Source organism: Brassica oleracea, chromosome C8 (assembly GCF_000695525.1).
Source record: "Brassica oleracea var. oleracea cultivar TO1000 chromosome C8, BOL, whole genome shotgun sequence".
NCBI classification, from domain to species: domain Eukaryota; kingdom Viridiplantae; phylum Streptophyta; class Magnoliopsida; order Brassicales; family Brassicaceae; genus Brassica; species Brassica oleracea.
Genome location: NC_027755.1, coordinates 27,037,944 through 27,054,349, shown reverse-complemented (window position 1 = coordinate 27,054,349; position 16,406 = coordinate 27,037,944). Strand labels below are relative to the sequence as shown.

The 16,406-nt window shown below is 32.9% G+C and overlaps 3 protein-coding genes across 3 annotated transcripts in view; 2 read left to right on the top strand and 1 right to left on the bottom strand.

Annotated features, from left to right (window-relative positions):
* Positions 1–2,368, top strand: part of LOC106309076 — a 4,633-nt gene extending 2,265 nt beyond the window's left edge. The window contains exons 8-11 of the mRNA XM_013746150.1: positions 161–287; positions 372–659; positions 734–964; positions 1,889–2,368. Coding sequence (XP_013601604.1) covers positions 161–287; positions 372–659; positions 734–964; positions 1,889–2,368 — 1,126 coding nt within the window. The remainder of the gene's footprint in view (positions 1–160; positions 288–371; positions 660–733; positions 965–1,888) is intronic.
* Positions 2,369–9,774: 7,406 nt separating this feature from the next.
* On the bottom strand, positions 9,775–11,545 carry LOC106310089 (AP-3 complex subunit sigma). Its single transcript, XM_013747293.1, is given in 6 exon segments — positions 9,775–10,007; positions 10,103–10,194; positions 10,297–10,358; positions 10,890–10,911; positions 10,913–10,987; positions 11,079–11,545. Coding segments are annotated over 6 exon segments (531 nt in total). The 5' UTR covers positions 11,292–11,545; the 3' UTR covers positions 9,775–9,940.
* A 23-nt stretch (positions 11,546–11,568) lies between these two features.
* LOC106310090 lies at positions 11,569–11,915 on the top strand. Its single transcript, XM_013747294.1, has one exon. The coding sequence runs from the start codon at positions 11,589–11,591 to the stop codon at positions 11,913–11,915; it is 327 nt and encodes a 108-aa protein (XP_013602748.1). The 5' UTR covers positions 11,569–11,588.
* The last annotated feature ends 4,491 nt before the right edge of the window (positions 11,916–16,406 follow it).

Here is a 16,406-nt window from a genome sequence, read left to right as displayed (position 1 = left end):
AAAATATTGTGTTGTGGTATTAGTTGAACCTTGTATTAGTAGACTAAGTGTAGAGTATAATATTTGATTTTGTCAATACTAGTTGAACCGTGTATTAGAAGATTAAGTGTAGAGTTTAATATTTGATTTTTATTTGATGTTTGCCATTGTCTTGTCTCAGGTTTGGTATTGATCCTGAAGTCCATGCTTTTATCCGAGCAACATGGCAGGGAAACTACTGGGGGTCGTGGGCAAGCTGGAACTTCGTTCCACCTGAGAAGAAGGATCAGTGGTGGCATGCGTTCATTGTAAGTGCTTGTTTCCCTTTCCTTTTCCCTTTCTCAACTATTAGGAAGCTATAATGTTTAACTCTGTCTTATGTTCTTTTGTAGCAACACTACTACTGGGATGACCAATTCCATGATGAAATCTACTTGAAGTGGAAGAAACAAACTCAGGTTACCGTCTGTGGCCGCATCAGCCAGAACAGGAGAGATAATAGGCAACCTTCTTACATGTCAGACGCTCACTGGGCAACAATGGTTGAGAAGTACAACACTGAGCAAGCAAAAAGGAAGAGTGCAAAAGCTGCAAGATCTCGTAAGTCTGCTCCAGTTGGGAAGAAGATGCACAAGCACGGTGCAGGCCCACGCTGTTTCCTGAACATTGCGTATCAAATGGTCAGTTTTGCCTTTTTTCATAATTTTTTTTGCTTTAAGTGTTGTCTAACTTTCATCTGTTTCCTTTCTTGTAGATGGTTGATGAAGGTTTGGATGAACCACCTTCATACACAGCCCTTGCAAGGAAGACTCACACGGGTAAAGATGGTTCCTTCCTAGACGAACGTACGGAGGAACTGGTGTTGGAGGTTGAGGAAGCCGTTGAAGAGATGTTACAAGATGGATCTCCACTAGGAGACAGTCAAACTGGCTCTACTGCTGCTTCAAATGCAAAGCGCTATCTTCTCAACCAAGAATACATCAAGGTCATCTCTTCTCTCATCCTCATTTTATTTATTTCAGCTTACTAGTTGTCTAAGTTAATTATTGAATTTGAGACTCTTAGTTAATTATTGGAATTGAGACTGTCCATGTTGGTTATGGTGCTTGTGATTGTCTAAATTAATTATTGAACTGGAGACTGTCTAAGTTAGTTAAGATGCTTGTGATTGTCTAAGTTAATTATTGGAATTGAAACTGTCGTAGTTAGTTAAGGTGCTTGTGATTGGAAATGCTTGTGATTGTCTAAGTTAATTATTGGAATGGAAACTGTCGTAGTTAGTTAAGGTGCTTGTGATTGGAAATGCTTGTGATTGTCTAAGTTAATTATTGGAATGGAAACTGTCGTAGTTAGTTAAGGTGCTTGTGATTGGAAATGCTTGTGATTGTCTAAGTTAATTATTGGAATGGAAACTGTCGTAGTTAGTTAAGGTGCTTGTGATTGGAAATGCTTGTGATTGTCTAAGTTAATTATTGGAATGGAAACTGTCGTAGTTAGTTAAGGTGCTTGTGATTGGAAATGCTTGTGATTGTCTAAGTTAATTATTGGAATGGAAACTGTCGTAGTTAGTTAAGGTGCTTGTGATTGGAAATGCTTGTGATTGTCTAAGTTAATTATTGGAATGGAAACTGTCGTAGTTAGTTAAGGTGCTTGTGATTGGAAATGCTTGTGATTGTCTAAGTTAATTATTGGAATGGAAACTGTCGTAGTTAGTTAAGGTGCTTGTGATTGGAAATGCTTGTGATTGTCTAAGTTAATTATTGGAATGGAAACTGTCGTAGTTAGTTAAGGTGCTTGTGATTGGAAATGCTTGTGATTGTCTAAGTTAATTATTGGAATTGATACTATCTTAGTTATGGTGCTTGTGATTGGAATGCTTGCTTATGATTATTATCCTGTCTTTTTGCAGAGAGGAAAGACAAAGAAGGGTACAATCTACGGCCTTGGCAGTGTTCAGTACAAGAACAGCAGTCCATCTGTGCCAATTCCTGTCTCACTGCAGCGCAACCTAGACGTTGATATGCGCATGTCTGGCTTTGAGACCACCATTTCTGAAGTCAAGGAAGACATTGCTGGAGTCAAGGAAGATTTCAGTGCTTTGAAGGCAGAAATCAATGCTTTCAAGACTCAAGTAACAGGGGGGATGTCAGCTAGCCAAGCAACTCTCAACATTATTCTGCAAACTCTCCAATCTCAAGCTTCCACTCCTGCCTCAACTGCACAACCATCTCAGCCTCAAGCTCAGTCACAACCTCAAGGTCAGCCCCAAGCTCCAATTCAATCTCAACATCAGCCACAAGCTCAAGGTCAGTCTACGGCTCTACCACAACATCTCACGATCAATAACCCATCTGAGTTAGATAGGTGGTGCCAAGACCTTGGTATGTAAGGTTTGGTCAGTTGATGTATTAAGCTTTAATCTTTTGTGTACTTTGTTTCAAGTTGTATTATCTTTTGAATGTTTAAAACTGCAACTTTTATGTAATATATTTTAGTTTCTATGATATTTTCGCTTTTAATTCGCATTTTGCATTTTATAAAAATTTCAAATTGGTGCTTTATAATTGTTTTTAATTTTTTTTTATAATTATTAAAACTACCCACGAAAACAATCGTAGCAAACCGTAGCTTATTGCTACATTACCATCCGTGTCAAACCGTAGCACATTGCCACACATGTTTCGTCTCAAATCGTAGCAAAGTTGCTACGAAAAGTTTCGTGGCAATACGTGGTATTTTGCTACGTTTTTTGACATGCGCTGTTTTTGCTACGCTCGTATACGTACGTTTTGCGTTTCGTAGCATTTCGTGGCTTCTGCTCCGTATAGCCACGAAAATTTGGTCATACCCACGAAAATTAACGTGGGTGTGACCCTGTTTTTTACTAGTGTTTGTAGAAACTTGAAACTCGAGTTTTCTAATTTTCCTGTTGAGATGACGGGTTTGTTCCCCTTCAGCGTATTACCAAAGACTGCGTCTTGTTCAAGAGGATTAGTACCTTCTGATTATCAGAAAAAAAAACAAAGAACAAATGAAAAAGACTGTTCGTAGTCCGCTACGAGAGCAGTAAAACTACTTGGTGTTTGATGATGATGCAAAATGCAAATGATGATGACCATGTATTCGGTGGATTCGGCAGGACCCACAAAGTTCCAAAAATGTTTTCGCCAGTTCCAAGAAAACATAAAGCGAGGAAGAGAGATCGTATTTTTGGTGAAGACGAGTGAATTAGTTGAATTAACCCATTTTGTCGTTAATCAGAGTGCCACGTGGACACATGTAGCTAGATTTAGTTTTCCGCATGCATGCATGCATGTAAAGTAACCAAATGATAACTTAGTAAATAACTAATTTAAACTAATGTTTAGTTTATTTTAATATAATATAGTATGTGTTGGTTTATGAGTTGTTCCTCAAAAGTTACAAAACACGACTGGAATGTCTCTTCCCTCTGCCCTTTTGATGGATTCTGCGTTCTCTTTTATTTTTGTTTGAAAATTCTGTTTGTATGGTGTGTGTTCTTAAAAATGAAAAATCATTACAGGGGTTGCTAACTAAGAATGATTTCTGCTTTCATAATATACATTAAAAGTAATGTGAATACTGTTGTCTATAGGTAGATATAAATATAGTTGTATACAAAATATAAGGTTTTTTGGAGGAAGAAAATTGTAGACTAAATTATTATACTATGGCAAAACTAGTGTACTTTGTTATATTTCTCATCTAATTTTTTTTTCCAAAGAATTGCAATTTAGCATGTCGCTTCTGTTACCTAACAAAGAAGGATGTCGCTTCCAAATACCCCGTGATTTTTTTTTTTCGTTAAACGGTTAACTATGTTTTATGTAGTATATAAAAGTATAACAGTTCAGTTTCAGCTGTCCTATGTTTAGACAAGGCCTGGGCATAAAATTCGGAATCCGAAATCCGAACCGAACCCGAACCAAAAAACCAGACCCGTTATCCGATCCGAAACGTAAAAATACCCGAACGGATCTTGTAGGGTGGTACAAAAAATATCCGAACCCGAAGTGTTATTAACCGAACCCGAACGGGTAACCCGAAAAATTTGAAATTAATAGTCATATAAATATTTTGAAATATATATAAGTATTCCAATTATTAAATTCAATATTTATGGTAATATTATATAATAATAAATATTAAAATTCTAATAAATGCTTTAAGTACACAATTAGTTATAAATAAGTATTTTATAATTTGCTCATTGAAATAAAAAGTCTACTCTCTATAAGTCAATACATATTGTTTACAAATGATGTTTGTTTTCATGCTTGATTTAACATATTTTTGTTATTTTATCAATTTTATATGTGATAGATTAATTTTTATTTAATTTACATGTTTTTCTTTATGTTTTACTTCAAAAAAATTGTTTTTTATTTTGGTTATATCCGTACCGAACCGATATAACCCAAATCCGTACGATATATGATTACTTTATGGGTTTTATGATGCAATACAATTTGAACTGAATCCGAAGTGTTATTATCCGAAGCCGACCCGTACTAATAAAATTTTAGTATGGAACCTAGAAGCGTAAATCTGAAAATTCGAAAAATCCAAAAAACCCGACCCGAATGCCAACGGGTACCTGAACGTCCATGCCTAGTTTAGACCATTTTTTTTGTCTACGGCTCCTGTATCTTCACGTTGTCGCCTCGAAAGCGTCTCTTCACATTTCTTAAGGATCTCATGTTTAAAATTCTTAGAACATGAGTAACATGGGTTCTTAGGATGAGATTTTTAGCGGAATATAAGAAATTGTCTTTTAACTTTTAAATAAAAAACTAAGAATATGACCCTAAGTACCCTCATTAATCATGCTCTTAGTATAATTCATACTTTTGTATTTAGTCAAAGTGGTATGGTTGACTGGAACATAGGCGTAGTATATTTTTCCTTTGATTTTTAAGTTTAAAATACCACAAATTATCTTATACATTTTTTTCAGATTATCTTATGCATATATAAGCTTTGATAAATTATTAGTATATCTAAAAATCTTAGGGATGTATGACGGATATAATTCTGTAACAATTTATTCGTTTGTGGGTAATGGCGATGAATCAACCGCATACATCAAATGAGATGAAAGTGGCAGAGGCAAAAGAAAAGCAATAGAAACAAATGTAGGAATGGTCCAATGTATGTGAAGATTGCAAAAGTGGAAAAGGAAAATTGTTGGACCAACAAGAGGAATGCCCCAAGATTGGGAGAGGTATCAATCATGATACAAAACATAAGATATGAATATATAAATATGATCAAAGGTAGTCACTTTGGTCCATGGTACATCTTTGCTAGCTTGACCAATTCTTCTAGGACACAAACGTATGTTTGATTTGTTGTATCATCTTTACCCAACAAGTTTGTCTTTTTAAAATATAAACTTATTTTTGGTCCTAACGATAACTCCACTTTGAATCTTCCACTTATTATTCTTTTGTCTTCGACACAACACAGTTTTTTCAACTTTTTTCTTGTTCTTGTAGCTCAATAGCTTTAGAGCATAAAGAGGGAGACACACTAGAGCAAAAAGAGAGACATTCCATCTTAGTTCGGACAATCGTCGAAAATATAATCTTGTAACTACTTTAGATATCCAAAGTGCCCTGCCAAAGCAAGATAGAAGCAACAGCTTAAAAAAACCGAGAATTCGATTCAACAAACTGATTACTACTTAGAAATATATAGTCCCCCAGCCCACATATAGTAAAATTTGGTCATTGGCCTTAAGCTTATGTTATAAAAAAACATTTTCAAATACGTAGAAGAAATAGTTAACACGGAAAACATGTCCTAAAACTTATTAAACACAATTTATGCGCCCTAATGAGGTGTATATCTGACGTACCACGTGAAAAAATCCATTTCATACCTATCATGTCGCAATATGTTCAATTTATATCCGATTTATATGGCTGTGTTAAAACATATCTGAACTTTCAAAAAATTCAAATAACATACCTAATGTTTATTTTATTAACCAAATCATAGTTTGGTCGCCACATCAACTGCCACATCATCAAATTTTGCTGACTTGGATGCTACGTCAGCTAATTTTGCTGACTTGGATGCTACGTCAGCTAATTTTGCTGACGAAAATGTCACATGTACATTTTAAAAATAAGCAAAATAGTCGTTTTATAAAAATATATTTTTAGAAAATGTAAATTTTAGAAATTTTTATTATTTAGTGAAATTAATAAAAATAATTAAAAAATTAAATTTTAATCTTATATAAGAGATAGATTTGTAAATGTTTCGATCATATCACAATACCGTCCTTATAAGAGTTATATATGTGTTGTAATTATTCAAATTCAATGTTAGTATTGCAGCCGTGTTACTCTCGATTAATTATGGTTGTGTTTATTTAAAAAAATTATGATATGTTAATCTAAATTCTTTAAATGTAAATAACATATTCATAATAATTATGGTTGTGTTTATTTAAAATATTTATGATATGTTAATCTAAATTGTTTAAATGTAAATAACATACTCATGAGTAACACACTACAACAGTAGTATTGAATTTGATACATTACAACATATATAACTCTTATAAGTACAATATTATGATATGATAGAAACATTTATGGATATATTTATCGGGAAAACAGTCATTTCATACCCAACATATCGCGATATGTTAAATTTATACTCGATTTATATGATCATGCTAAAACATACTTGAACTTTCAAAAATTTCAAATAGCATACCGAATGTTTATTTTTTTGGCCAAATCATACCCTAGTCGCCACACCAGCTGACACATGATCTATTTTTGCTGATCTAGATTCTACGTCAGCTAATTTTGTTGACGAAAATACCACATATACATTCTTTTTTAAAAACCAAAATAATCATTTTATAAAAATATTTTTTTTAGAAAATGTAAAATTTATAAACTTTTATCATTTAGTAAAACTAACAAAAATTAATTAAATAATTAAATTTTAATCTTATATGATAAATATATCCGTAAATGTTTCGATCATATCATAATACCATACTTATAATTAATTATGAATATGTTATTTACATTTAAAGAATTTAGATTAACATATCATATTTTTTTAAATAAACACAACCATAATTAATCGAGAGTAACACGACTGCAATGCTAGCATTGAATTTGAATAATTATAACACATATATAACTCTTATAAGGACAATATTGTGATATGATCGAAATATTTACAAATCTATCTCTTATATAAGATAAAAATTTAATTATTTTTGTTAATTTCACTAAATAATAAAATTTTCTAAAAGTCAATATGAATCTGTGAATGTTTTGTTGTTAAAAAAAAATTCTAAAATTTACATTTTCTAAAAAAATATGTTATAAAACAACTATTTTGTTTTTTTAAATGTACATGTGGCATCTTCCTCTGTAAAATTATCTAACGTATCATCTAATTCAGCAAAATTAGATGATGTGACAGCTGATGTGACAGCTGATGTGACGACCGAAGTATGATTTGGCTAAGAAAATAAACATAAAGTATAAAGTATGTTATTTGAATTTTTTGAAAGTTCTGATATGTTTTATCACGATCATATAAGTCGGGTTTGAATCGAACATATTGCAATATGTTGAGTATGAAACGGTCGTTTTTCCATCATTGGCCTTAAGCTTATGTTATAAAAAAACATTTTCAAATACGTAGAAGAAATAGGTAACAAGGAAAACATGTCCTAAAAGTTATTAAACACAATTTATGCGCGCTAATGAGCTGTATATCTGACATACCACAGATGACTCGCACTAAATCATTTTATCATTATTTGTTAAACCTTGTAATTACATAAAGCTATTGTATTTATTTGCATTCTTATGTTTCATAATCTGTTTTTAATGAAATGGAAAAGTAATTTATTTGTAAAACAAAAAAACGATTTATATTATGAAATTAGGAATATTAAATAGTATAGATAAGATACAAACACATATATCCAATGAGTTAATATAAAAGGTCAAAAATCTGTCCGCCACTGGGAAAAATGCAGAGATGGATCATAAGAATTTTCAAAAGGCAGAATGATATTATTGATATGAATTGGCACTTCAAACCATTTTTCGAATCTTCAGAACCTCTTCGCTTCTCCCATCGAATTTCGTTTTGACTCTTTTAACAATGCACGCCGTTCGGCGTAGTCGTACTACTTCCTATACATAGCCCCCCTATACTACGACTATCTCTTCTACTTTCCTTACCCAATCGACACGTCTCTAGCCGTTTTATTTTTAAATCTTATTCAAAGACAGCATGCAATTTAATTGATATGAGTTTTCGTTTTTTTTGTTATTTATTTATTTGTAATATTTGATGTATTATATTTACTAAGTAAATAATTTTTTGGCATCTTAAACTATCTATTTATGATGAATATTCGATATCATATACAAAATTGAACAAATAGACGTAATTAGAGAACGGTAGAAGATATATAAAAACAATGGTTATTAATGTAAAATATGAATAAATATTATATTATGACTTAGTACGGCATAAAAGATTATAAATTAGTTATACATGTCTAAGGAAAATAAAATGATTTTTAAACTTCTATAAAAAAGAGTGATGAATTAGTCATCAAATTGTAAATAATTTCATAATTTTGTTAATAATAAATTATTTATAGTCTTTGTTTTTCGTCAAGATAATTATTAACTGTCCATAACATTAATATGTTATAAGACCATATTATGAAAGCCCATGTTGTAACCGTTTTTTTTCGGGAAGTGCAACAAAAAAAAATTACCTTTAACTCTTCGTTTTGTTTAAGTTCTGTGTCAGTAAAAGATTAAAAAAATCTCTCTATCTTTTCAATGTTCAATTTGAAGCTTATTAAGCTTATTTGCGAAAATCATACGCAAATATAGGCAATTGGTTGGAATATGTATATCTTTATATTTTTATAAATTTTAAATTTATTGTTTTCTCTTCTGCAAGCAAATCAATTACCGAAGTAATAGATCAATTGGTTGAAATCAAATCTATTCTTATAATTAGTGTAATTATGGTTACAGTTTGTATATTTAATAGATACATTAAAGACACGACATTGAAGATATTATGTTTTGATTAATAGAAGATATTAGATTTTGAGTTTGTAATTATTGATTTGTTTTTTTATAAAGCTTAGAAAATCAGTGGGATGATTGGTTGGTTGATGCATCCTATAAAAAAAACGGAAACTATAGGTGGTTTGACTATTGTACATCGATCGATTGATGCATGATGTAAGTTGACTATACAAAACTTGAGCATGATCATTTTAAACTAAAGTATAGGTAGATTATATGCATTTGTTATATTGTAGTTAATATATTTTAAATATTACATAAGTCAAATGATTCACGTTTTCGTGAAAATAAAATTCAAGTTCATTATTGGGTCGTACTCGTCCGTAATAAGCTACGTTAAATATGATGTATTTTTAGGTTCATTTAATGACATTAAGTTTAAATTTCATTAAGGAAAACTCATTAATTTAATTGAAAAAGAGAAGCATTAAAATAGATAGATTCATTTAAGGACATTAAGTTTAATTTTGATTAAGAAAAACTCATTAATTTAACTGGAAAAAACAAGTATTAAATATGTAGTTTAATTTAATTATCAGTAGCATGAAAGTGTAAATAAGTTAAAAAACTTAGGGATACTTTTAATTAGTATTTCTTTTTTAATAATATAGATTACTATTATCAGATTCAGACCCATGTATGAGTCCATTAAGCAAACATTACACGATCAAAGGACGGGACAAGATGAGAAACACAACAATTTCGTGCAAGCAAAACACTTGAATTACAAAGTGTGATGAAAGTAATTTTAAGACATGAAAGAATCTTTGTTACATGTTTTGGAATCTAATTAACTTGGTCTTTGTCACGGTTCAGGCAAGTTAGTTTTGAAGCTACCGGCCTCGCCACCCGGAAACAGACTTGGGAACAAGTGAAATAGCGTTGGAGGCAGCTTCTAACCTGCACAGTCCCCGAAGGTGAATCTGTTTATTCTCCACACTACAAATGAAAACTTCAGTAGAGAGACAGAGAGAGGGAAGTAGTAGTAGTAGTACTTTGATATATTTTCAACAGCCTTAATGACTTCCGTGGAACTAGTTTCAAGAACTTGACCTCCAAACACAATCTCGTCTAACACTGTATGCATCTGCAACGTTGTAAACGCAAGAAAGACGATGACACAAGTCACTACTACTAACACGTTTTTGTATCATGTGGTTATCCGAAAACTATTATGCGGCACCAGTACCTTGCTGTAGTTGAACAGTTCACAGACATTGCTGAGGCATTTGTCGAGTATTTCAACAAGAACTAGAAATGCAAGAATAAGACTGAAGTCATCATACTATGAAAGATACATGTTTTCCACAAGTTTTAAAAGAGGAAAAAAACCAAATGAGCAGTAGAATAGGCAACCATTCATATATTTCACATCAGCTGGTGACAAGAGTAGAGTCATTTCTATAGGACTTAAAAGCCAATATACACAGTGATTTAATTAAAGTTAAAACCCAATGCAATATCAAAATCTAAAGTAGAGAAACACCCACATCTCTGTTAACAACATCCTATACAAACCAACTGAGACAGCACGACATTCATATACATCTCATGGTAACAAGCTAAGACACTGCTATGCTATGAATCTACAAATCACCGGACTCTGATTTCTATTGTCTCAGTTTCTACTTTCTATATTTTACTTCCTCACAGCTGATTGCAATTTCAGTTTTTCTTCACGCATGTAATATACTGTTGTTATATTAAAAACCACACAATACGATATTTCACATTCTTGATTAGAACAACAGTGATTTACAAACAGATAAAGAAAAAGCGCACCATGAATGAGATCAAGCACAGCAAAGCTCATTCTCTGATCCATCAAAAACAAGCACAAAGTAGAGAGTGGCATAGTGTTTGTATACAAGCCGAGAATCCTTCAATCGATTGTAAACAAGAATAAGTTGCCTCAAACAAAGCAAAAATGATTGAAATAGCATTCATCATGAAGGAGATCTCCATTATTACCGGGCCAAACAATGAATCAATCTCCAGAAAATTGCTTACATTCTCATGTTGCTTCTACAGAGTCTGAAACCAAAATCAAAAAGCTGAGGAATCGATTCAATTTTGAAAATAAAAAACCATAGTATCGAGAGGAGCATATCGTACCAAGAAATCGTAGAACTTGGCAAGGCGTGGCTTGCCTTGTGTGTTCATCATCATCACTGCCTTTATCATTTTCGCAAATCTCTTTCTTCCTCGAAAACTCTCCTAACTCCCCCGATCTCATAAAATTCAACGAATCTTTAAACCTTCTGCCTCGGGTAGAGTGTCTTCTGATTATCGGCTTAACTAATAAACCATTTGATGATGTCATTCGATCCTAGTCTAAACCTTCTCTCTTACTAGAGGGCCTACCTAATAACATTTGATGACGTCATTACCAAAGAAACTTCCAACTGTAAACATTTTTGAGTGCCCTAATTCAAACGAAAGGTGATAACTGCGGCGCCGTAGCGAGGATAGGTCGTAGCAATGGCTAGTGGCAATCTCCGCGATGAAGACAAGATAGACGACGAAAATGAAGTTGACAATGCATCGGATCTTCAGATGTATCGCATTCATTCGATCGAATCAACGCTTGTGATTCGTCAGTTACCTTCTCAAGGCATCTCCTTCAAGCTCTGGCTTCCTGCCACAGCTCTCGTCGCGCTTCTCGATAGCTACCGTCGTGATCCAACCAACAGCCCCCTCACTCGCACACTCTCGAGTTTCACGTGCACCAGCTCAGATTCTCCACGGCTCAACATCGTCGAGCTCGGATCGGGAACAGGGATCGCCGGAATCGCGGCGGCTGCATAAGAAAGTTAATTTTCTTCTTGTTGACACGTGTCACAGAAGACTAAAACTCGATACATCGATTTCTCCTCATACATATCTCTTACATTTCAGCTGTAGCGTCTCTCACAAGTTAATATACCTCTTCACATTACCATCTCGTTACAAAGCATCTGTTCAACTTTCAGACAGTTTGCTATACCTCATCTCACTCCTATTTATATCTCTCAGATGTTAACTCAGCGATCTTTTTATTAGACGTTGAAAGATCATCAAAACAAAAAGAAAGTTACAAAACCAACAAGGGAAAAGGCAAATGTTTCACCGGAGACCAATCTAAGAACACAGTAGCTGTGTGAAGTACAAATATCGAATAAAAGTTTGTGCCAAATCCACAATAATACGGTATGTTGGATTCTTCTACTTAAAAAGGGCGGATATACTTTTTGTTTTACATCTTTTTAGGTTTTTTCAATTGGTAATTTAAATATAAGTCTAATGACATAAAGCATAATAAATAATATTCTAAATAATGATAAAGATAAAATAAATAATAGTTGGATCATACTTTTATCAATGGGTCATACTGCTATTTTAATAGATTAGATATTTTTCCAATCAATTGTTTTTTTTTTTTAAATCAGGACCCAAACTTCACTTTGTTGCGCGTGTCAAAATACCGTATCTCCTCGCATTGCCATACGAGTAAGTCTATAACTGCCAAATTAATGCACATCATTAAACATTTATGTATACTTCCTCCGTTTTTAATTGTAACTAGTTTTGCTTAAAATCACGAATATTTAGAAAATTGTTATTTAAAAGAATATATCATTTAACCAATTAATTCAACCAATTATTAAAAACCAAACATTATTTTATTGGTCACACAATATCCAATAAATGAAAAAAATGCATTGAAATATGTAAACTACTTATATTGTGAAACAAACTATTTTTGCTAAAACTACTTACATTTAGAAACGGAGAGAGCATAAAGAGATCCATTGCAGACACCACATACCCTGGCACTACACTAAGAACCTTAAAAAATAACTTAGGTTATGGTGAAGATAAAACGTAGCGGAATTGGTGAACCTGGAACCGGGGAGCCGAGTAACTGCAGAAGTATTCGTCTTGGCACAGGTGCTAGCGCGTCTAACGTTACCCACGATGCATGTGACTCCTTATCAGGTTCGTACTGCTTACGTAGTTTAAAACCAATTGAGTGTAACAATTTTGAAGATTAATGCAGACTTATAGCCCATCAGAAGTTATAAGTGTTCCAGACTTATTATAGTCTACGCAATACTTTCCATTTAACATCCTTGTGTCTGAGATGAGATGATGTATCACCTATTTACCTGTCCATAATATACATATTTTATTTTCTATGTTGATACATATCAAACTCAGCACGTTCAGCTAGAGAAGCCCGGATGTTAACACGGTCAACAAAACCAAAGCAGCCACCCCCAGTAGGTAGGTGATTGTAGTTGTGTAGACATAGATATTGACTTAACAAAATGATTTATTATTGTGTCGAGACCTAAAAACATGGGCATAATTATTTTCTCCTAAGATAATAAGCAACAATTTAAAAGACGCGCAGTAGGAAGACCGTTAATCATTCGAGGTACCGAGATCACTGCTCAAATTATACATAAATATATAAACTATCAGACTGTAGCAACACCAAACGATTTATGATTTCAAAAGGATGCGTTTCGACAAACACGGTCGCTGAGATGGACCACCGTCCATGGCTTTCTGATAGTTATCTCCCAAATCCTGGCACATTACAGAACATGCGTCGGGATAAAAACATTGACGCAGGTACACTCGAATTGTCTCCAGGAATTGATATTATCTTCAAACTAGATCATAATCTTGAAAACTTGAACTTTCCATGCTCTGCTAGAAAAGCCAGACTATAACTGTGAAGTTAGTGCACATTAATAAACACTTATATGTATATAACGAAATCAAAGATGTTAACACTTTCTGATCGTTATGTTCACTTTTTTTTTTTGTTAAAGGGTTTCTGATCGTTATGTTCACAATTCTTAAACATTAATTAAAGGATCGGCTAGAAGAGTTCGAAAATTGCGAAATGCACTTTGTTTACAAAAGTGCTGGTAAATATTCGGGTTGTGGTCGGGAGCTTGTGATCAAGTGGTAAAGAGAAGGGTTTGGGATGTCACCACATTTCAGGTTCGATCCACCTGCTATGCGAAACTAAGTCGCATTTTCCTGGTCAGCTACACGGATATGGACTGCTGCTTTTCGGCCCATTTGAATACCCGGAAAATGGTCTATCCGTGGGCTGCACCTCCCACTCGAAGGCTAGGTCTGTGTCTTTAGTAGACCCGGATTTAACCATTTTTTTAGCGAAAAAAATATTCGGGTTGCCTTACCGTTTAAAAGCAATGATCTAATCGAATGCATAATAACATTCTAACGCTAAGCAATGTAATGCAGCCGCGCCTTTAACCAGCTCGAAACGTGGACGTATGTGACCCATACTAAAACTACGTTATTTATAACAGCTTTATCTACATCTAAATGTCACTATGCTAACTACGTTGTCCACAAGATAATATAAAATCTTTTTAGGTAACGATAATTATCAAATTAATGAAATTCGGTTTTAATTTATTGGTAATTATATATTAACAAATCTAATCTCATTATTTATTAAGGGGTTATAAAGATTTTAAACTCTTTAACTTTTATTTAACTTTTAACGTAATTAAGAGCGGAAAAATCATTTCACAAATAGTATTGTAAATATTTTTGAATTCTTTATCATTTTTTTCTGAAATTATCCAATAACTAATTTTGATTGTCCTAAAAAATTATCTCAAAAGATAGATTCATTCTCTCTTATGTGATATATATATATATATATTAAAATAAAGCCACTTTAATATTACTAAACCAAATATAATATAAACATATATATAATATTTAATATTTTAAAATTATTAAAGTATAAATAATATAAATTTAACTATGATATTATTGTTAATATTTTTTAATTACTCTCAAGATAGTGATAAATTATCAGATAAATCTCAAAATTATTTTGTTAAATTAATAATTGAGCATAAAATAAAACTCAACCTAAAGTTATGGAGAGTATAATAAATCAACAAATTTACTTCTTAGATAATAGTATAGATAATACTGAAATAAATAGAAAATAAAATTAAAATAAATATTATAGAAAAACCCGGCATAGCCGGTATAATCATCACCAGGTTACAACTTTGTAATTTGTGGTTGCTGTTTCCTACATTCCCTTGGACCATAACTGCCCCTGGTTAGCTTCTTGACCACCTACAACTATTTGATACATTTCAGTCACCACCATTGACAATGATTGGTGTCATAGAGAACAACTTATACCATCACCCCGGCTACAGATGGATCCATGGGATCATCTTCCTATGCAATATCAGTCACATGAGTACAAGATAAAACGTTTGTTCATCAGAATCGGGAATGTCGTGACTCAATATGTAAAAGTCTACACATGTCTTTAGATCATACTCACGACCATTTCATCTGGCCCATCTCTTCCTTCTCTGCTTGGTAAGTTTAAGCTTTGCTCTGACAATATGCAATATGTTGCTTGCATCAATTAACATCCATATACCAGATTTTGAAGAAAATAATATTCACATACACCTAAACCTATTACCGTTCACATATCATTTAGAAATTTAAAGATTAAACTTATTCCCACCTGTTTTCTTGATGGTAACATAGGAGAAAAGCAAGCAAACCTTCTTGCGGAGTGAAGGCTTTTGGTGGGTGGCTTTCACAACAGTTATTGGTGTCACTATGAATCTGGAAGATTTATCTTTTTCATCCATAGCTTGTTAATGTTCTTTATACAATCATCAATCTGAAAATATTTTAAAACACTGTGATTGAGTTTACAATCAAACAAAGCTGATACGAAATCTGTCAAACTCCGAAAGCCGACAGATTCTTCGATACACACTCTGAAACAATGGTTTTTCGTATCCTTACCCCTCTATAATCTTCTTCTCACTGTTTTCTGAAACCTGCGCCGCTTATTTCCCTTGTAAATATTTAAGTACCCTTTCAATCTCCATAAAGCTTGAAGGACCTGTAACATTGTACACGATTTAACTTAAGTGAATGATGTATGCATAATCAACAATGCTAATCTGAAACTAATATTTCTAACTAATCCAATCAGTGTTTACGAAATAATCACAAAAGATGTAAAAAAAACCAAAAGGATTGTAAAAAGCTAACTTAACTCTCCTTGGCGGGATCAATATTGTTGTTAGCACGGAAGTATGAAATCGGGTTTAGATTTCCTCACCTTTGGAATGCGTAATCAATTTTCTCTGCAAGAGATATCAAGTCATCATAGGGATTGAAGATATTTAGGAGATAACCCTAATCTGAAGCAGTAGAAACAAATAAAACAATATGCTCATACCCCTAAAACCGATGAAATCAACGGGAGAACAA